This window comes from Gadus macrocephalus, chromosome 4 (genome assembly GCF_031168955.1).
Source record: "Gadus macrocephalus chromosome 4, ASM3116895v1".
Taxonomy (NCBI): Eukaryota; Metazoa; Chordata; class Actinopteri; order Gadiformes; family Gadidae; genus Gadus; species Gadus macrocephalus.
This window is the reverse complement of record NC_082385.1, coordinates 9,223,409-9,246,323: the sequence shown is the minus strand read 5'-3', so window position 1 is coordinate 9,246,323 and position 22,915 is coordinate 9,223,409. Positions and strand designations below refer to the sequence as shown.

The following is a 22,915-nucleotide window of genomic DNA, read 5'->3' as shown; positions in this document are numbered from 1 at the left end:
CGCTCGTTACTCAGCGGAAGTTGATATTCAACTTTTAACCGATCCGCCTACTAAACGTTCCCCGCTGCCAACGTTTACAGCGTCCATGAGCACCAGTAACGTCCCCAGCACGAGCTGATCTGAATGCACAGCACGGGACGGGACACGGACTGTTTTGTACTGCGGGTGAGTACTTTTTCCTACCTTGTTTACGCGCTGCTGGGGCGGCGGAGAGAAGCCCTCATGAACCAGGCAGTACTGCCATGGCGGTAACATACTGCGAGAGCACCAGAGATCACGAGAAGTACAGTGAGGGGAGTCTGTGGTAAACACACAACACAAGGTTGTAAAAACCAGTTTCTGAAAGCGTTTAAAACGTGTTTCAATGGTTAAGGACTTCGACAAAGCCTAGTTGAGTTCGTTTGGATAGTTTCATGCTTGTTTGGTTTTAGACATTGTAAAGCACAGCAATGGTACGGATCATGTGGACATTACCAGTCCAGGAAGTTGTTCCCTTTAAATAATTAAAAAGCCTCCACGTAATTTTTGTTATTGATCGTAGTAAGAATGAGTTCTAACTTGTTTCAGACATGGTCACACTTTATGATATGGTTAATCTTTTAATTTTCATTAGTAAATGCAGTAATAAGAATTAAGTAACAAAGAACTCAGTTAGTTAACCGTAACCTAATAGTAATAATAATGTAGTATAGTAATCACTTACTAATGCTGTTCGTGTTAACTACGATAATAATGATATTGTAAGCTAAGCTATTGACTAACAGTTATGCTAATGTTATATAATAACTTTTACTGCATTAACTAATGAACACACATATACACACATATCACATTTACATATTACTAATGAAAATATAACTGCAGTGTTGAGTATCTCTCTGGATATTGTGGCTGCACCTGTACCTGTAACTGTACCTTTTGTACTTTTACAAAAATTGAAACTTTGGAAAGAGGCTATTTGATCAATTTCAACTGATGGTGGTTGATTCTGTAGTCTTGCCCATTTATGAACAAATCAGTCAACAAGTTTTTTCTAAAACACACTAATTGTGTCTATTAAGTGCCCAGGTTTTCACACCCACTAATCTTGTTTGTAAACTATTTTAATGGGTCCTCGTCACTAGACAGATTCTTACAAAATTAATTTTGTTCTAAGCATAAGAATGTGAGTGTGTACTCTGTAGTCTATCGGATGCTAATGTGTGTATGTCATCGGCCATCCATCCAAGAGGCCATTCATCATTGCTTCCACTAAGTGTGGGGTGTATGTTCATTGGTCCATAGGTTTCATGCATGGTGGTCCACTGGTTTTGTGTGAGAGGGTGACTATGTACAGAATAATTTCCTCTCCTTTCCATGACATGGTATATAATATGAGAGAATTTGCTAGCTTGTGATTCTGTATGTTTTCCCCCTGGTTCCTCTCGGAAATGTCATCTCTCTAAGGGTTAACATTGTGTGTCATGCCTGTGGTATAGGCTAATTATAAGTTGTACCAAGCTTCATTCAAGTTACAGGCCTTGTATAGTTATTAGTTACAGAATAGCTGTGTTTGTGCAAACGGGTGTAGCCTGGCCAGTATCCTGTAGGCATTCTGTTAACACCTGGATCCTTTGGGGATGGCTGATTTCTGTTGGTTGTATGGTTGGTTGTCCCATGACAACAATCTCGCACAATGGCCTGACTCCAACTGCTTTCACCATTTGTAACGTCATTGAATTGGGGATTTATAATGCAAACTAGAAGTAGAAACCTCCAAGGGATGGTTTTGCCTTTTTTTTTTTGTCTTGTGGTATTATTATTTTTTGTGTGTGTGGACAAAACACTGCTTTGTTGAGTATTTGGTCATGGGTGGTTAGGTTTCCTAAATTCCCCCTGCTTGTGTTTTGTTTTTGTCTCTGGTTCTGGCAGAGAGGCTGCATGTAATTGGCAGCGGCAGTAGCGGGCCCCAGGAAGTCATAGTAACATGTGGCTCCCAGGGCGACGGCCCCACAGTGGGGCTTGAGTCCCTTGCAACAGTCAAGTCATAGGTGGAATATAAAAAAACAACCTGCTTGATACAATTTGAGTCACACACACCCATTGTATTTTTCAAAATGCATGGTATAGTGGGTGGAGATGAGATGACTGTATCTAGGGTTGTGTGGTTCCTATCTAAGGGTAAACTTTGACCTTACTAAACATGCTTGAACTTTGACTACACAAAGCAGGGGTGTGTGTGTGTGTGTGCAGAGGTGGAAAAAACTCTGTTCGGAAGGGACGGTTGCAAACGTGAGTGCTCCCAATAGAGTAGACCAAGAGATATACACTATAGACACATTACAGCAGCGGCGAACCGCACACTGCTGACGCTTTTAAAAGGGAACCTCTTGTGCAAGCAAGCAATACAGTCCATTGGCAGGCGAGTTGTGGAGACAGCGAAGCCGCGGCCTGAGTGGCACTGGACAGGATGCAGGCTAACGGAGTAGGCAGGACGGAAACCTGCGGGATAAGAGGCCGTTGTTAAGAGGAGAAGCCGGGATGAATGAACAGAGGAGCTGGCAGGACACTCGGGGGCGGTGTATGTTCCCATAAGGTCTAACAGCTGTACAGAAGGATGGATACATGGGATTGAGCTCAGCTGCGTTTTTTTCCCCCGAGGGACTCATGGTGGATCTTTGTTGTAGAGCAGGACGCTTGTGCCGCTGGGACGGCTCGCTGTCGAGTTTAACCTTCTGCTGTTTCGCACCTTTGTCCCAGTTAAACCTGGCGTCTTAATGCTCCCCCAGGTGCTGAAGTTATTATCTTCTACTACAATTGATTACAATAAATAAATATAATTAAGTTTGAACTTGTCTTTCGTGCTCTGTCTGTGTGTCCCCCAGGGCTCAGCCAGTGCGTTTGATGGAGAACAATGGCCCACATCTCGGTAGACTGCTGCAGCCCTTCACCATGCGTCTCCCTGCCGGGCATCCCTCTCAGCGTGCTGTCGGTGCCCATGGAGGACAAGTACAAATGCCAGCAGTGTCGCCAGGTGCTGAGGAAGCCGGTCCAGGCTATGTGCGGACACCGCTTCTGTGTCCACTGCCTCCGCCTGCTCACCAGGTAGACCCCCCAGGGCAGTCTTCGCCCACCTGTGTGCTAAAGCCACCACCTTTTTGTTTTGTTTCTCCTCTTCCTCTCCCACTGCACCTGTTCCTGGGCATGCTCAGACAGACTGACCCCCCCCCCCCCCCCCCTCCCCCCCCGGCCCGGGACGGCGGACCTGACTTGGCTTGCCTCATCAGCAGCACATCTTGGTTTATTTGTTTCTCCATTGACCTCGGGGCTGTTCTTTAAGGGATAGACCTGCCGCTGGCGTGTGCTAGTGCTGTGCTGCTGCTGTCACACCATCACGTGACGCTTGGCGCTTGTTTTAATACGAAGACCGGTGTCCCGTTCCTTCGGGGCGCAACGCATCCTTTTTTGTCAGCTTCTCACATTAACCCCTTTTCACGCAAAAAAAAACAAAAAGATCACTGACGTATTGATTGTTTATTAATACATGAATGTATTGTGAATTAATTACTAATACATTGGTGTATTGGTTGATATGTTGGTGTTGTAGGCACACAGGGGACCCCTTCGTCCAATCGAACGCTTCAATAAGATTAGTCTCCTGCATGGGAATGGAATAGAGCAGATCTAACTTGCCGCAACTATAGTAAGCCCTACTTCAACTAGGGCTGGGCGACCTAGTCCAATCCTCCATCCGGATTGAGGTCATTTGATATCCCGATAACGATATAATTCACCATATATCATGTTTTCTGGTAAATCAATCAATAAATAGTCTATATGAAATAACGAAATGGTAAAGCCTATTTTTGTATGCTCCTGTGTGAATTTAATATATCATAAATGAAATTTGTATTTCTCACTTTATTTTCAACTCCAAGTTATTAAACCCGTTTCAAGTGAAACTAAACAGATTTTTTTACTATATATATATATATATATATATATTTTTTTTTTTTGCCAAGCTTAAAATATGAATATGAATTTAAATGTCTAGTCTCACATCCCAATATCGATTTAACATTGATATATATGTTGTGCAGCCCCTGTATGTATAAACAATTGGCGAAAATTGTGACTTGTGAGAACCTGGTATTAGATGGTGTTTTTACAGGTGATGTACAGCTGATGTAGTTGTATAGTTAAATGGGACTAAAAAGCCCCTAGCTCCATCATTTGAGGGGGCATTTAGGTTCACATAGTAACTGTGTTCTTTTCTTCCACTCAGTCCAGTAACTACCTAAGGGGCAATTCATTATTAGCTTAAATGTCATAAGCTTTCTTATTGGAATATTTTTCTTCTCATGAGAACTTGAATAACCCTGAAAGTCCCAGTCTTGTTGACGAGAAGGGAAATGATCCAAAACAACCAAGTTATGGCAATGTTGAAATGATCTAATTCTTTTGATGACCTCATCTTCTTTTAAATAAACATTATGATAGATTCAAATCGAACAATATCATTTGTAGAATTGTAGTATTACCGTGATATCTTAACTCGAAAAGGTTCATTTAGTCAAACTTGATAGATCATCTTTAATGTTCATGTAAACAGAAGAGTGCTCATTATGATCATCTTAATGATCATCAATATAAGCTTCGAGGTAAAGCAAGATCAATAATAATTTCTCATTCCTTTTTAAAACCAAGATAAAGCACTGATTTACCAAGCAGTACTCAAACACACTGGAATGTGTTCTTGAGAATCAGTATCCGTCATACAGATTATCATACTCATTATTTTGTGGAAAGGGACAGTCAGGGTTTGGAATGAAGATCTGAATACATCTTAACCTTCATAAATACAACTTTGTATTGCTATTCCAGTACCCATGCCTGCCCATTGATTATTTTCTTTAAACCCTATCATTACTTTACCTCAAACTGCCAAACCCACACACACAAATTTAACCAATAATAAAGTGTTCATAACACTGGAAACACGTTTTTCTTACAGCATACAGCATCTAAACTGAATATTGGAGTTCTGTACTTCAATTTTGACCTAACAACTGCATCTATGATAAACGATAAACTGTGTAATCCATCAAGGATGGACATTGTTGTCATAGTTGGCTGTCATTTCCCAACGAGCGACCCACATGGCATGCTAGTGTGCTGTTAAGTGATAAACCTGTCTTATTTGTTAGCTCTGGCCCCAAGCCTTGTGAAGCCTGTCGCCAGGAGGAGATATACGAGGAGCCTATGTCCATTCTGAACAGCGACCAGGTGAGCAATGACATCTTGACTGCTGTTGTCATGATCTCACACACACACACACACACACACACACACACACACACACACACACACACACACACACACACACACACACACACACACACACACACACACACACACACACACACACACAGACAGACAGACAGACAGACAGACAGACAGACAGACAGACAGACAGACAGACAGACAGACAGACAGACAGACAGACAGACAGACAGACAGACAGACAGACAGACAGACAGACAGACAGACAGACAGACAGACAGACAGACAGACAGACAGACAGACAGACAGACAGACAGACAGACAGACAGACAGACAGACAGACAGACAGACAGACAGACAGACAGACAGACAGACAGACAGACAGACAGACAGACAGACAGACAGACAGACAGACAGACAGACAGACAGACAGACAGACAGACAGACAGACAGACAGACAGACAGACAGACAGACAGACAGACAGACAGACAGACAGACAGACAGACAGACAGACAGACAGACAGACAGACAGACAGACAGACAGACAGACAGACAGACAGACAGACAGACAGACAGACAGACAGACAGACAGACAGACAGACAGACAGACAGACAGACAGACAGACAGACAGACAGACAGACAGACAGACAGACAGACAGACAGACAGACAGACAGACAGACAGACAGACAGACAGACAGACAGACAGACAGACAGACAGACAGACAGACAGACAGACAGACAGACAGACAGACAGACAGACAGACAGACAGACAGACAGACAGACAGACAGACAGACAGACAGACAGACAGACAGACAGACAGACAGACAGACAGACAGACAGACAGACAGACAGACAGACAGACAGACAGACAGACAGACAGACAGACAGACAGACAGACAGACAGACAGACAGACAGACAGACAGACAGACAGACAGACAGACAGACAGACAGACAGACAGACAGACAGACAGACAGACAGACAGACAGACAGACAGACAGACAGACAGACAGACAGACAGACAGACAGACAGACAGACAGACAGACAGACAGACAGACAGACAGACAGACAGACAGACAGACAGACAGACAGACAGACAGACAGACAGACAGACAGACAGACAGACAGACAGACAGACAGACAGACAGACAGACAGACAGACAGACAGACAGACAGACAGACAGACAGACAGACAGACAGACAGACAGACAGACAGACAGACAGACAGACAGACAGACAGACAGACAGACAGACAGACAGACAGACAGACAGACAGACAGACAGACAGACAGACAGACAGACAGACAGACAGACAGACAGACAGACAGACAGACAGACAGACAGACAGACAGACAGACAGACAGACAGACAGACAGACAGACAGACAGACAGACAGACAGACAGACAGACAGACAGACAGACAGACAGACAGACAGACAGACAGACAGACAGACAGACAGACAGACAGACAGACAGACAGACAGACAGACAGACAGACAGACAGACAGACAGACAGACAGACAGACAGACAGACAGACAGACAGACAGACAGACAGACAGACAGACAGACAGACAGACAGACAGACAGACAGACAGACAGACAGACAGACAGACAGACAGACAGACAGACAGACAGACAGACAGACAGACAGACAGACAGACAGACAGACAGACAGACAGACAGACAGACAGACAGACAGACAGACAGACAGACAGACAGACAGACAGACAGACAGACAGACAGACAGACAGACAGACAGACAGACAGACAGACAGACAGACAGACAGACAGACAGACAGACAGACAGACAGACAGACAGACAGACAGACAGACAGACAGACAGACAGACAGACAGACAGACAGACAGACAGACAGACAGACAGACAGACAGACAGACAGACAGACAGACAGACAGACAGACAGACAGACAGACAGACAGACAGACAGACAGACAGACAGACAGACAGACAGACAGACAGACAGACAGACAGACAGACAGACAGACAGACAGACAGACAGACAGACAGACAGACAGACAGACAGACAGACAGACAGACAGACAGACAGACAGACAGACAGTAAGTTTCTCAAATATATTTATATATTGTCCATTCTAATAGACATGTTCTGTCATGACAACTACTTTCTTGCCTAAATATATCCACCTATTCTCAGTCTGTTTGGAGTTGCCAGCATGTGAAACTGCTTGGTATTTAAACCATGACAACCGAGATAATCTATTTTTATAAGAAAAAAATGCAAACAGGAAGTGGATGCTGTGAGGGACTTTTTGTTCATCCACTTGGAGGAAATTGAATCAACAATTAAGGGGGAACCCCCCCCTGACCGCTTCCGCGTAGACTAAAAGTATTCCCCTTTAGTTTCCGTTCAGAAGAACAAAGCGCCCACACGTTGGTAGCAATTACTCGGGGCTAGACTTCTTGCATGCGAGTACTCTTTTGTTGACGCTGATGTGTTCTTGCTCTGATTCATTCGACAGGCTTTCCCAGACAATGCTGCTGGCAGGGAGATCGCCAGCCTGCCAGCCAGGTGTCTCCACCAAGGATGCACTTGGACGGGTTCAGTGAAAGAGTATGAGGTGAGACGGAAAAGATGTATCCCAAAATGGTCCTAAAACGTCTGGCATTAATCTGGTTTCTTTTGGGCTTTAATTGAGTTCAATCAGCCTTATTTGCTCTGTTTGGTAAAAAGCACAAAACAAACATAACTCTCTGTTGACTCTGTCTGTTGACTTTCTTTTATGAAATTGAGGGAGGTTTTGTTTGAAATGGAGATTCCTAGTAGCTATAATGGGAAAAGAACAGCAAATAGAAGTTCACGGTGGATTCAGGAGCTGAGGCTGCAGCCCTGTGGTGAGTTTCTGTTACGGGTGAACTGGCCGTTGTGAAAAGGAAGTGAAACGTAACACAGCAGGCTGGAAAGTCCCTACCACACCAAACCCCCACCAGGCCCACATAGCTCATATGTCAACGACACACAGCGGAAAAGTACCGTGGGGGGGTGGGGGGGGGGAGAACAGCAGAAGAACATGCAATGTATGTCTAATCAGCTTGATTACTGGTGATGTGGAAGAGGAACTGGTGTTACAGTGCCAATTAAAGTGAAATGGTTATTTGGGTCATTGACTCGTAATACTTCATCACTTGGGGAATGTTGTCCATTTCCTAATTTCCTAACAATGACAGCATGGCGGTTATGGCCTGCTATCATTGTGTGTTAAGGGAGCTGCCCGGGTTTCAATGCTATATTCAAGTGGGGATTTCTTACCAGTACCACGAGTTTTGCACAATGCACAATGGGGTGGATTCATGGACGTACAATGCCCCGCAAAAAGTTGATTTGTGAGAATTGTTGATGGTTTCTCTGTGTGGTGTCGCTTTGTTGTATTTCCAACAGTAAGTAATAGCAAATATAAGCATCGATATTGTCCTATATGTTAACCGCTACTTTACTATCTACGTCTCACTGGAAGTTTAACCAAGGAAGTTAAGAGAAGAGATGAGCTTTATTTATACCAGATGGAACATTTGAGAGTGTTTTGCATCGGTGGGGAACAGACGAGAATTCTACCAGCCGAACACTAATGCCTGATTTAAAACATAAAGAATAAGTTATCTAGTTATTCTGTAGTGGTTGGCACTTTAGAATGACTGCCAGTTTGAAACCTTAGTAAAGCAGTAGTTAATAGTGAGTTCATAGTGAATTCAGCATTTATAAAATGTTCATACATGAATCCTCATTCATTATGAAGATAATGAGAAAAATACTTTTATAAAGCATAAGCTGAGGATTTACAAACTATTAAACATGTTCATGTTTTTGAAACACTTAATGCTGTAATTCATGTTTAGTTCAGGTAAACGGAAAGCATGAGTTACGTCTTGTGTGAGCTTATCTAAGGTGAGGACTATCAATGCCTTACTGCTTTAATTACTTTTTGCTTGGTACTGCTGCATTGTTACTTGATAAACCATTATTTTATAATCTTATCAATCATTTAATCTGATTATAAATATCTTACTCATGAGTATTCATGAATGAACAAAGCTTCATAAATAATAAATGTACTCCATAGTAGTAAATTCACTATTTACTACACCTTCACTAATGCTTCAAAGATTTATTTTAGCATTTTTATGCTTTATTATAGAGTGAGATAGTTAGGAATCCGGTTCACTGCGATCAGGACTGAGCCACCGGAGCGCGCCCCAAGGTTTAATTTATTCTAAATTGCTACTTTATGGTGTAGTCTGCAAAAAACCTCAGTCATAAGGAACCGAAAGGAGGAATGTGTATGCACAGGTGCATGCTTGTGTTATTACTATTCAGTGCATGAGCGTGTCGGAGCAGGTGACAGGAGGTTTAAAGTCTGTGTGAGATTAAGGTCAAGCTATACCCTTCTACCTCAACTGCGTACAGTTTCTGTATATTCAACGTGCTGTGAGAATCAGTTTTGAGATGATTACTCCGGCCTCTGTATGAGTCGTTTTAGATCTTAGATCGCTCCCGGGTCATTTCTGACCAATCTGTGCATCTGTTCCATGAGTGGTTTGGATGAATTTCTTTGGTTGTTGTCCATTTTTTGGTTGGCTCTTTTCTGCTCTCTCTCTCTTTACAACTCTTGAATACCACTTACAGCACCTTATTTAATACACCGATGTAAAATAGAAAAGATAAATAAAACCACAATCATTGTATTTTTCTCCTTTCAGGCGCAACACGAAGGCCTCTGTGAATATGAACAGGTCCAGTGCGAGGCCTGCAAGAACTTAATCCTGCGCATACATAGGGAACGGCACGCCGACAGAGAATGTGAAGCGAGAACGTTGAACTGCAAGTACTGCAAAGTGAGCTTCACCTACAACGAAATAAAGGTACGTGAGAACATTTCACTGGGTGTGATCGGACGTAATCGTGTATTGCACTACGGCCACACATGACTGATGCCCTGGCTTGTTCCGTCGCAGGCCCATGATGAGACCTGCGTGAAGTTTCCTCTGCAGTGCAAGGATTGCGGTAAGAAGAAAATCCCCAGAGAAAAGGTTTGTAGGTCGTTATTGAATCCCGGTACTCGGTGTAGAATAGAATTCTCTTTTATTGTCATTTCACATAGTACAACGAAATTGAAATGTCGTCCAGACGGTGTGACTCACAACAACACAATTTGAATATATAAGAAAGGTAAAAAATATATGCATAACAAATGATGATAAAATATACGGTTAAATAAGAATAGCAGCTGAGGTCAAAGGTATTGCCCAGTAGTGTAGTCCATTTTTTTTTTTGTAGTTCAAGTGGTACATTCGGGATGTTTTTTAAGGGGCTTGTGAAATGTCAAAGTGAACTTTAATGTCAGACTGACCTTGCAATAAGTTACAAAGAGGACCGAAAGTGCATTTCCCCATACTCCAAATGTGCTATTAAAGGGGACATATTATGAAAACAACACTTTTCCTGGGATTTGGGGTGTTGTTTTGGGTCTCTGGTGCTCCAACACACATGATTTTTTGAGTGAGATATGCATTTCTGAAAGTACCCCGCCTACTAGGGGTGTGACGATACACTCAGCTCACGAGACGAGACGAGACACGATATTGGGTTCACGAGAACGAGACGAGACGAGATTTTAAGAAAACTACAATGACAAATTATATGACTGGACCAACAGACTTTTATTTAACCAAGTCGCGCATGCATTTTGAAATGTTTTATGATAACTCTTTACATGCATGAAATTGAAACTAAAACTAAAATTTATAAAAGTTAAATTAGAATAAATGTAATTAAATAATTCTCTTTTTTTCAATTGCGAACAATATTATGTGCAAAACCAAATCAAAGTACCCAAAATGTACTTTGATTAAAGGTATTCGTTTTCGCGGTTATTCAGCCTCTTCTTCTCCTCCGGAAAAACACGACCGCATTGCATTGTGGTATACGGGAGTAACATGTAGGCTACATCGTATGTACACTCAAATTGTGGGTATTTTAAGTGCACTATATAGTGCATGAAATTAACCACTGAGAATTCGAACACCACTACAAAATGGCGAGCACCCTAAATAGTACACTATATCCGTGATAGGGAACGATTTCGAACACAGCTTATGGCTGCTTTCGATGCTTCCCCTGCTTCCCCTCCTTCTCCTCCTCTTCTTTTCCTTCTCCTTCTTTAGGTTCTGGCAGGCTAGATGTAGCAAAGGCGCATTACTGCCCCCACAAGCGACAAATAGAAGTTTGGATAAATCACAAATCTCGCGTATTTGTGCCGGACTGCCGCCGGAGCTCTGGCGGCAGTCCGGCAGTAATATCCCTTTCTCCTCCATGTCGCGGTTTAATATGGCCAAAGTTCCTTTCCCCCAATTCTTCACAACCATGGCCGATATAACCCCCACTACGAGTCTTTACTTGTTGTGGAAGTACCAGAGACGTCAGACGCAGTCTTTATGATTCAAAATAGTCTCCGAGACGCACATAGCTTTTGGCCGTGATATTATATATATTATATAAATACCTATATATTATGTAAGGGATAATGTATAGAACTCCGGTCATTATTGGGAAAATAAGCCCCAACAGGGCAAACAGTACACCGACGCGAAGCGGAGGTGTCTTGCTTCGCCCTGAAGAGGCTTATTTTCGATAATGACCGGCGACGTTCTATACATTATTCTGCTTATTACACGGCTACTTGCCAAAACAAAAAAATAACTTAAAAAGGCGTGTCTTTAATTTTTTTTTGTTACCAGCATTCGTAGGGTTGATCAACATAGAAATAGTCAGCCAAAGACGTTGACGTCGTTTGGCAACCGAGTACACTGGGGTTGATAAATTACCGGACTACTTGCGGAGTGATACGAAAGACGGCAAAAAAAATCCCTTTCCTTGACAGCGGTCAATTATAGTTGGCAACGGGGAATTATCAAATATAATTCACCGCCGGAAGTTTTGAAGGGCCCATTCAAGTGAACGGAGTTTTCCACGGCATTGAAAAGGCCTGTGTAATTAATAATAATATTATTATTATATTATATAGATATAGAGCTCCATTGTTGCAAACGGCAACAATCACTTCTCCTCAAAGCTGTGGTTCACTCTGACAGCTCATTGGTCAATGGGTAGCAGCTCATTTGCATTAAAGCTACAGACACCAGAAACAGTGCATTCTGAAGGGACTTAAACAGAGGGGAATAGCGGTAGGCGGTAGTGTTTTGAGGTAGTTAAAAGGTGCAATATAGTAAGGTACAAAAGACCCGAACAGCAGCCTGGAGATACAGTTATACTTTATTGTACTTTCTTGACTACTGTGGTTGCGTTTATAGTCCAGGAGAGATCCTCTGTGATGTGTGTGTTCCCAGGAATCTAAAGTCAAACCCTTTCCACACAGTACCCATTTATGAGGAGGGGTTGGGGGGGCTGCACTGTTCTTACGGAAGTCTATGATGATTTCCTTTGTTCTTCTGAACACCACACTGCCAATCTTTGGACTTCCTCCCTGTAGGCTGTCTCATCTCCTCCTGAGATAAGTCCAACCACAGTTGTGTCGTCCCCAAACTTGACAATGGCGTTGGTGGAGAGGGAGGGGGCAAAATCATGGGTGTAGTGGAGTCTCAACATAGAGCCCTGTGGGATGCCGGTGCTGACTGAGTGTGATGGGGGCGGAGGGTTGAGGTCCCAGTCTGACGGGTTGGGAGAGTCCTAAGTCCATGAGTTTGGTGACCAGTCTGCTGGGGATGATGGCATTGAAGGCAGAGCTAAAGTCAATGAAAAGCATCCTCACATAGCTCCTGTGGTGTTCGCGGTGGGTCAGTGCAGTGTGAAGAGCAGTGGCGATGTCATCCTCGGTGGACCTATTTGCTCTGTCGGCAAACTGGTGTGGGTCGAAGGTCGGTGCTGGACCAGTCACACACCACACTTCATCATAACTGGTGTGGGAGCGACCTGGCGGTAGTCATTAAGGTCGCTGATGACAGGCTCTTTTGGTAGTGGGATGATGGTGGCGTACTTCAGGCACGATGGGATATGGATTTGGACAGGGACAGGTTGAAGATCTTGGTGAAGACCTTAGGGAGTGAGGAGAGAGCTATCAGACTCATAACCCTCTCAGTGTTAATGCCTTGCTCTATCAGTTGAGCCAAAGCGGACCACCAATATGCAGTAAATGTATGCTCAAGTAAATGGATAAATCCTGATAAGACAAATGATTGGCGTTCCATTGACTTGAATGGCAAGTCAATTAATATAAGCCGAAATGTTATCTTGAAATGGTACATGTTGTTGGGGTGTGAGGAGTGGTAAAGAGATTCCACAGGCGGAAAAAGTCCATTAGTGTGTTATTAACACACCTGTGACTGACAGGCAAGGTGGTCCAGGTTGTAAAATAATTCAATGTTTGACAGTGGGCTTGTCGTTAGGGAAAGGGTTAATGTTTAGCAGCTTGTGAACTCATTGCTGGGTTATCTTGATGGATGGTGCTTACTCTTTCTCTTTCCTTTTAACTCTTTCTCTCCCCCACCCACTCTCTAATCTGCAGTTCAACGACCACAGCAGATCTTGTGCCAAGTCAAAAACGGCCTGTCCTTTCAGCGAAGTGGGCTGTAAAGCTGTGGTAGGTCCAACAGATGGTTCATTTGAAATGGTAATCGTTGGTCTTTAGCTGCCAAGAACCAGTTCCTTTGATATAGTTATTGTGGTCTCAACTGCCATATTCAGTATATATTCAATACATTTAATTCGGTAACTCTCTGCCTCTTTTCTGGAGATCAATCTTTAGATTGCCTTTTAATCTGTGTCAAATTTCCTCTGAATTGTGCACACATTCACGAAATGCAAAAAATAAGCACCCAGAGGATTTAGAAATGCAAATAAGAGAACATTTAAATGAGAACTCGCCATTATCATTTTCACATCACATTGCGAAACCTTTATCTTCAATTGCACATTTCGTGCGAATGCCTCGTAGCCAAGAAGGATATAGGTTATCAAAGGCCAGCCCATGCGTCTACTTACTGCCTCACAGTTGATGTTTTGCATGCTTTAAATTTACATTGCAAGCTTTAATATGCAAAATGTGTCAATGATACCCATGAATGACAAGGAATTAATTGACATCGTTGAGACCTTACTATGGATCTGCATACAATGAATGCAGAGCAATGCTAGAAAATTCATCTCAAGAAAGCTCACTTCATCTCAAGAAAACGAACGACAAAATGTCCACCCGTGTGTTCTCACACTCCTCTCCCTTCCGTCCCCAGATAGAGAACGGCAAGCCCAGCGACCATGAGCAGGCCAGCACCATGGAGCACCTGCGCCTGCTGCTGCCCATGGTGCTGTCCCTGGTCCACGGGCGGGCCGACGGCCTGTCCGCCCTGGACTGGCAGGAGGACCCTGGCTGCCTGTACCGGGCTCCTGAGGAGGGGGCCCACGGGGGGGCCAGGGCCGCGCCGGCCGCCGTCGACCTGGACAAGAAGGTGTGTGTGTGTGTGTGTGTGTGTGTGTGTGTGTGTGTGTGTGTGTGTGTGTGTGTGTGTGTGTGTGTGTGTGTGTGTGTGTGTGTGTGTGTGTGTGTGTGTGTGTGTGTGTGTGTGTGTGTGTGCGGCGTGTGATATATTGTTTTGCTTCTTATGTCAAATGTACTTATTGTAAGTCGCTGTTGTTTGTGGTGGATGGCTGGTTCAGGCAGCCTGGCCACAGGCTGTTTAGACTCTGGGGGGCAGTGTTGTGCCTGAACGCGTTCATTGAACGATAGTTCATGAACTCGTTCATATTTTGGGCGAACGTGAACTGAACGTACTGTATTACTGCCTGATGAACGTAACTGTGAACTGGTTCATTCTGGTGTCTGTGAACGGCATGCTCATTCGGTTTAACTTCGTTCAATAGGGGGACTATTTGTTTATCAACACGGCGGATGCGCTCTCAGAATGATCGCAAAAAGAAAATTTGTTTGACCGGTTGCCATGGTTATCTCCGTGTGGTTAATTGCAGTTGCGGTGTTGTCAGCTTACTGTTATATTAAACTGTAATCAGAAAACGCGGTTATATGCTATAGACCCTATGGTATAAAGGCTGGGACGAAAAAAAAAAAAAAATCTAAATATGTACACTTTATGTTGAAAGTGTAGACTGTTACGATTCCCATTGAAACGAATGCCGCGTTGATTATTCTTCAAAACGAGAGCTGGTCAATTGTGAAATTAATTAAACTGTAATCAGAAAAAGCGGTCATATGCTATAGACCCTAGAGTATCTGGTATAAAGGCTGGGACGAATTTCGAATTATAATTATTATGTACAATCCATAAAGTTAGCTCTCTGGCTCGTAGCTCAGTGGACTAGAATACCTCCTAGAATCATTGCTTGTTGGCCGGAAACGGAAAGGGGGGTTGTTTACGTTTGGTTGTAGTCTTTTCGCTCGGTTCTCCATCTCAACAGTAGGGCTAGAACCGAGCGAAAAGACTTCAACCAAACGTTAACACCAGCAATGAGTCTTCCAACAGAAATCAATGGGATTTACAAAATGCGCTAAATGTGCAATAAAACGCGATAGAAACTGTATTTCGCTACGATACTTGATTCAACCACTCTATTTCATCCTAGACAAACCAGAAAGGAGACTCAATGTTCAAAATACCAGAAAAAAATAATAAAAAAACTATGAACTAGTTAATTTTTGGAACGGTGAACTTAGTTAAAATCTTTGAATTATGAACGTTTAACTGAACTTCATTTTAAAATTTGTGAACTGAACTTTGAACTAGTCCACGTAGAAAGTGGACTTTCCCGACACTGCTGGGGGGGCTTCCCACCTGTGGTGCAATGGGGGCGCAAGGCACACAGGATACACCAGGTCATCACCACTCCCGCTCAGGAGGAAGAGCTCTGACATGTCAGCGGTTGGCGTCAACACCGCCTGTTACAGTTTGCTCATAAACTGGTTCGTACAAGATCTATTGCCTCGTGGCATGTTGCTTGAGTGCTGCAACGCCCAGGACATGGGTTGTTTTTAATACAAACCGGTTTACGAGCGGGTTGGACCAATTGTTCCAGGCAGAGAGAATGTTAAACATTGACATGTCGGCATCCGTCCCCTGAATGTGTATGGTTAGGGCTGGTTTATCCTGTGTTCCTTGATCACCCAATGCAGCACAGCCTGCCTCAGAGCCTAATCAGCCTGACTCAGACCAGGTGAGGCTGATTGAACCCCCCACTAACCACACACTCCTGGCTGCAGTTGATAAAACAGTTGGGTCTGAGCTCAGGCCCCGTTTACACGAAGGGAAAACGCAGATATTTCCACGCGGTTTGGCATCTCATTTACATGAAAATGCTGTTTTTATCACAGAAAACGATCATTTCTAAAATCTCCGGCCAAAGTGCAGATTTCTGAAAACGCCGGTTCTGTGTTGTCGTGTCAACGGGGAGAAACTGGGTTTTAGGTTCCGAAGCGTCACATTATGCGCCAGGAAATGCTTAACGTCATATGAGCGCCCTATGTTTACAGTTTCTTTGTTACAGGAAGACGCTCGTGTTATTCGTTGTTGTTGATTCTGAGGATTCTGATTGGCTTGCATGGTTTCATCCTTCTCCCTACACTGCCACCCATAGGTTTGGCATAGTTATAATGGCGCTCAACGGCGTATTTATGCGGGTTGATGTAAACGACAACTTTTTTGAAAACGATGTGTGACAATGTTATTTTTGAAAACGGAGGGGGGTAAATATTCGTTCCTATAAATACCCTGCTACGTATAAACATGGCCTCAGTCTGTGATCTGTGAGCCAACCAACACAACATTTTTAATATTATGGACGTTCAGCAAACAATTATTTTAAACTCTCCCACCAAAAACCCATATTGACATCCAATAAGCTGATTTCCATCTTCTGCATTTCTGCTGCAGGTATACATCTCTGTATATCTGAGAACATCGAGTAATTTGATGCGTTTGGTGCTTTTTTTCATTTAAATACAGCGCACTGTGTCCCACAAGTGCGCTGACTGGAATGCCTCCTGTGGAATGTGAGATCAAAGGACATTCAAGGAAGGGCAAACTGCTGTGAACCGCGAATCTTCGTCTTTGAGTAGTAATCACAGCACTACAACACAACCGTTGCACTAACCATGTAGGCAATACCCCTTAAAGCGACCCAGGTTTGATCCTGACCCTGGCTACGTTACAAGTCATTCCCTCTCTCCTCAACCAGCTTTCCGGTCTCTCTGGTCTCTCCTGCCCATAATGCCAACAATTTCCATAAAAATGTATACTGTATATATAAAAAATAAATAACAATGTGTACTGTACAAAGATTGAAACGTCTCAAACTCGTCACTGTATATCACCTATCATCAGCGTCTGCCAACAAAACCACCAGACATCACCTCACAGCCGGTTTGAATAAAACAAACCACCTCCAGCCCAAGGGAAGCCCCTAAAACCACTGCTTGCCCCATCCCAGGTGAGCGCCCTGGAGAACGTCGTGTGCGTGCTGAACCGCGAGGTGGAGCACAACTCGGTCACACTGGAGGCGTACTCCCACCAGCACCGCCTGGACCAGGACAAGATGGAGAACCTGGGCAACAAGGTGCGGCAGCTGGAGCGCATGCTGACCATGCGCGACCTGCAGCTGGCCGAGACGGAGCAGCTGCTGCGCGAGATGCAGTTCTGCACGTTCGACGGCGTCTTCGTCTGGAAGATCTCCGAGTTCCTGCGCCGCCGGCAGGACGCGCTGGCCGGCCGCACGCCCGCCATGTTCTCGCCAGGTACGACGCCGTGCTCGGAGCGACGCTATCGTCACTACGTCGGGGGTGATCGGACGGCACTCGGGAAGTCCTGGCCTCTTGGGGCGGTTGCTGTTGGCCATCTGTTTCATTATTTCACAGCAATTAAAATGCACACATTTCAGACTGTTTTATTTAAATGAATCAACAAAAAACACAACCAAAAAAAAATAATATTGCGGGCAAGGACATCCCGAGAGACGTCCGATCTTCTCCGACCTAAGCGTTGGTTATCGGACGGATCCCTTTCCTCACGTCTCCACTGTGACCGCCGGTGCGTGCCGAGCCTTCTGCCGCAGAGACGGCTCCGTTGTCCAGGGGGCTGACTCTGCCGTCGGTGGTATGCATGCACGCACGGCACGCATCCACGCCACCGGTTGCCCCTCGCGGCCCCTTCACACGTCTTTGATATCCCCCTTTTCCGTTTTTTTTTCGTTTCGCAGCGTTCTACTCCAGCAAGTACGGCTACAAGATGTGTCTGAGGCTCTACCTGAACGGAGACGGGACGGGGCGAGGCACCCACCTCTCCCTCTTCTTCGTGGTGATGAGGGGGAAGTGCGACGCTCTGCTGAAGTGGCCCTTCAGCCAGAAGGTAGGCATCATCCTCATCCTCATCGTCCTCATCCTGGTCTTTGTATTACTGTGGAGTGCTTGGATGACGGCTGGTTTGAGCAGCCGCACCTGGCCCGAGTCGGACCCATTGGACCCTGGTGCTGGGTGAGGCTGCACTGCGTTGACGCATGCATTGTGCAATCAATCTAAATCCTCATCCAACACCAGTGCGGAGATCAGTTAGTAACTTTCAGTTTGTGCGTAGAAACCCTTAACATATCAACGTGAAAGACGGTGCAGTCAGCTGGAGTGGAAGAATCAACCCATTTAATAATTGCAAATGATAAACCTTTCTTTACTTTAGCTACTCGTTAGTTTTAACTTGGCATTAGTTGTCCTTGCACTTAGAGGTAGCTCCCTTTCTCCTTCCAGTTGAAAGGTTTTATGTAGGCTCACATTTGTATCGCCCCTGTAGCCTAGCCGCCTAAGGCCAAGTCAATCACCTCACTTCTTTATTGTGTACATTCCTTTAGTGGTCTTGCGTTCTTGTCCACTACCCCAAATAGTGCACTGCAAATGAAAATCTCTGGCCATGGCTGGTCTCTGCCTTGGCCAAACCACAACATTCTCCCCTGTTAATCCAACCCCCACCGTGGTTAAGTTTAATCAGACCATTAAGACTTTGTTGTTAGTGCCAACATTAGGAAAGTTTCCCCACTGTGAATCACACACACTTGTTGTTCCTGTGAAGATGTTTGGTAAACATTGCCTCTGCTCATGCGCCCTTACACCAAACGCCATGTGACGTCTTACAAGGAATGACTCCTCCCACCCAGGTGACCCTGATGCTGCTGGACCAGAACAACCGGGAGCACATCATCGACGCCTTCCGGCCCGACGTCACCTCCACCTCGTTCCAGCAGCCAATCAGTGAGATGAACATTGCCAGTGGCTGCCCTCTGTTCTGTCCATTGGCTAAGCTGGCGGGCAAGAGCTCCTACTTACGCAATGACACCATTTTCATTAAGGCCATCGTGGACCTGACCGGCCTCTAGGGGGTAGACTGTGGAAGCACTACGCCAAAATAAAATCCGAGACTAATGATTATTATATATAAATAAGATATCTAGAATATTATTATATTATATCCATGTAAGCTATACATAAATGCTTACTATATATTTTGACTTCATTGATATATATCATATAAAATATATATACATATATATAAATATATATGCATATGCTAAATCATTAGGATTTGCCTCTAACAGCAGGTAAAGTGAAAGTGTAACTCTTAAGGGGGTAGTTCGGAATTCTGGACATAGGGCCTGATTCCCAAGTTAGCCTTGGTGTTCTTTATCATTGGAGACAGTTTTCAACCCATTTCAGTCCTCCTAGTTGCAGAGTTTGCTTGTGCTAGGCTAGCGCACGGCAACGGGCAATACTATCCTGCTAATAAAACAGTCTTACCCACTCCACAGTACACCCGAGGCATATCAACTATAACGCCACACGGTCGATGTAAATGTCTGTGTTGATAGAATAATGTTAGAAATAAAACCAACCCTGCATTGCATTGCGTTTTGAGGGACTGTTATATTGCTGGTAGTAGGCTACGGCAGCAGCGGACTGATACCTAGGTTAAATTCCGCTGCTGCTGTGAGAAAGTAGTCCCTCAAAATGCAATGATTCATGCGATGTGAGGTTAGTTTTATTTCTAAAATTATTCTATCGACACAGACATTTACATCTATAGTCTGGGGACGTTATAATTGATTTACCTCGGGTGTACTGTGGAGTGGGTAAGACTGCTTTATTAGCAGGCTAGTATTGCCCGATGCCGTGCGCTAGCCTAGCACGAGCGAACTCTGCAAAATAGAAGGACTGAATGAAATGTGTTAAACTGTCTCCAATGATAAAGAACACCAAGGCTAACTTTGGAATCAGGCCCTACGTCCAAATTTCCGAACTACCCCTTTAACCATTTATATAAATTCTAACTAAATAATGCATGTTGGAATTTATTGAGTTAGAAAGGTGTTTCCAAAGTGTTTACTCAAAACGAGGACTGCGTTAGAAAGTATCTCAAGTTAATCAGATAAAATATAGCCCAATAATCTTTGACTTATATTCCAAATATATTGGTTATTTAAGCATAGTTCCACAATGTACCAACATGGATCTTATATTAGATTATTAATGAATATAAATTAGTATTATTGTTGGGTTTTATGGTGGTTGCGGATGTTTGAAAGTTATTTGCGTGTCAAGCTGAGCAAGTTATTGGCTGTAAAAGACTCCCTCCATAGATATCATTTGAGTGACGATACAGTACCCTTCAACACCAGAGAATCATATAAGATTCAATATTTAATACCTGGTTTTGCAGCCTGTAGAAACTGGCTGCACTGTTTAATCCAACCTACCTGCTGATACACAATTTATTTATTGCAACGTTTTTGTAATGGCAAATATACTGTATAATCTAAAACTTTCAGTTGAAGTGCAAAGAATGGTTTGGGTGTGTTTTCCTAGATAGCGTTTGGCTACTAAATATTTAACTAATCAATTCAGACGCATAAAAGTCAGTTATTTTTTCTAATAAATAAAAGGTGTTACGCTTTTTGTATTTGCCACTTTGTACTTTTTTGCTGAAAAATGTTTCCTTTGTTCAAAAATGTTTCCTTTGTTCATCTCAACTAATAGATACACTCATGCACAGTAATGACTGAGCATTGGGGCAATATCCCACTGCTTTTAATACAAACACGGGGGCTTGCTTTTATCAAACAATTTTTTTTGATAGTCACAATTGGGTGTAGAAAATGGCAGGCAGACCGCTATCACTGCAGATAAGAATGTTCGTCATTCCTACCTTTGACAATGTAAGGTCACAGACTAAAAAGTGATGAAGTGACCATACAACCGAGACTAAGTAAGCATGAGCTGTAATGGTAATGATGTTAGCGATCAGGTGGTTGCCGTTTGCCGTTTATTTTATTATTTCACAGCAATTTAAACGCACACATTTCGCAAACTCAGGCTGTTTATTTAAAATGGTCAACAAAAACAAAAAAAAAGCAGATCTGATGAATGAAAAACAAACGAATGAGAATTCCACACAAAAACAAACACACTGATAAAAATCTAATCACATTCAACACTTGTCCAGGTCCGAGGTGGAAGGCAGTGAGGAGCAGATGAATGACTCGAACGGCCGCTCAGAGCACTGCCTCATGACTGAGGTCAATGCTTAGAGGGGGCCCTAGTTGCTCATGCAGGGGACAATGGTTCCCCTGGGCATAAGGACACACTGGTGGTCCGGTTGCATTAAGTGGGGAGAACAGACAGGCTGAGGGAGAGGTTGAGATGTCACTGAAGACCTCTGCTGTCGGGGTCAGCACAGCCCCTGAGGGCCTTGTGCCGTACAGGCCTGGCGCCCTGTGAGAGGACTTCCACCTTGGCTACAGTGAATGTAGGCGATCCATTGGCTTGGCACTCAGGTGTGAGCAGGTGGACTGGGCCAAACTGTAGGCCCTCCCATTGCAGTCTTGTCTTTGTTCTGGGTCCAGAGCTATGGTCACTTGACCCCACCTTAGTCCTCTATGCCCTTTTTGCTCCTCTGATGGCCCTCCTGTACTGCTCATGATTCAGCATGATGCTGGTTGGTGGAGGAAGGACATAACCATTGATGGATGTTAAATGGTTCTAAAAATGTGAAAGAAATATCAAAATAAAAAGTCATGCATTCATGCACATGGTGACTATGGAAAAAATATAAAATACTATTCGCCCCCATTACAGATTAACCCAGAGGACTTTGCCGTCTTCATTGATTAAGGTCTTCTTAGTGCTAAACCTCAATGACTTTTACTCCATGAAAGCCAAAGTGCAGTTCCTGTGGTCAATTTCAAGTACTATTCCATTTTAAATATTTGGACATGATACGATTTGGTTTCATATTAGTTCCAAACTCAATTTAAATTGAGCCGTGATCCACAACGGGGCATTGAGGCTGTGTTCCATTACTAATGGGTATTAACAAGAAACAATACAAATATGGCTGTCGATACCTGGCAATAAAAACAACATGGGAGATGTTCTCATGCAAAAGTAAAACACACGATTTGCCAAAATACATCCTTAGAAAAGGAAAATGTAGATGTTTGCAAAAGAAAAACGCCCAATATATTGCTATAGGAGTTGACCTCGAGAAGAGAACATCCGATGAATGCGGGCCAACATGAAACCCAGTACCCTTCTCAGTACTGGGCTGAATGGGTACTG

The 22,915-nt window shown here is 43.8% G+C and overlaps 2 protein-coding genes and 1 long non-coding RNA gene across 3 annotated transcripts in view; 1 reads left to right on the top strand and 2 right to left on the bottom strand.

Moving 5' to 3' along the window:
• Positions 1 to 24: 24 nt before the first annotated feature.
• On the top strand, positions 25 to 21,253 carry traf2b (Tnf receptor-associated factor 2b). The gene is made up of 11 exons (XM_060050023.1): positions 25 to 165; positions 2,865 to 3,084; positions 5,187 to 5,265; positions 7,769 to 7,867; positions 10,002 to 10,163; positions 10,257 to 10,331; positions 13,823 to 13,897; positions 14,547 to 14,762; positions 17,752 to 18,055; positions 18,517 to 18,665; positions 19,462 to 21,253. Exons 2-11 carry the CDS (start codon positions 2,894 to 2,896, stop codon positions 19,678 to 19,680), a joined length of 1,569 nt encoding a protein of 522 aa, XP_059906006.1. The 5' UTR covers positions 25 to 165; positions 2,865 to 2,893; the 3' UTR covers positions 19,681 to 21,253.
• Positions 10,549 to 11,906, bottom strand: LOC132455937 (uncharacterized). Its single transcript, XR_009525348.1, has 2 exons — positions 11,206 to 11,906; positions 10,549 to 11,036 (listed from the first exon to the last, which is right to left on the bottom strand). It is a non-coding gene; the product is annotated as an uncharacterized LOC132455937 (long non-coding RNA).
• fbxw5 (F-box and WD repeat domain containing 5) overlaps positions 19,657 to 22,915 on the bottom strand; it is a 14,846-nt gene continuing 11,587 nt past the window's right edge. The window contains exon 11 of the mRNA XM_060050021.1: positions 19,657 to 22,336. Within this exon, the coding sequence (XP_059906004.1) occupies positions 22,327 to 22,336 (10 nt within the window). The 3' untranslated portion in view covers positions 19,657 to 22,326. The remainder of the gene's footprint in view (positions 22,337 to 22,915) is intronic.

Excerpts from the sequence above, each read along its gene's own strand:
- traf2b (XM_060050023.1), top strand. The coding sequence starts at position 2,894 with ATGGCCCACATCTCGGTAGACTGCTGCAGCCCTTCACCATGCGTCTCC. Across the intron at positions 5,266-7,768 it reads CCATTCTGAACAGCGACCAG|GCTTTCCCAGACAATGCTGC; the intron begins GTGAGCAATGAC and ends TTCATTCGACAG. Across the intron at positions 18,056-18,516 it reads GCCCGCCATGTTCTCGCCAG|CGTTCTACTCCAGCAAGTAC; the intron begins GTACGACGCCGT and ends TTCGTTTCGCAG.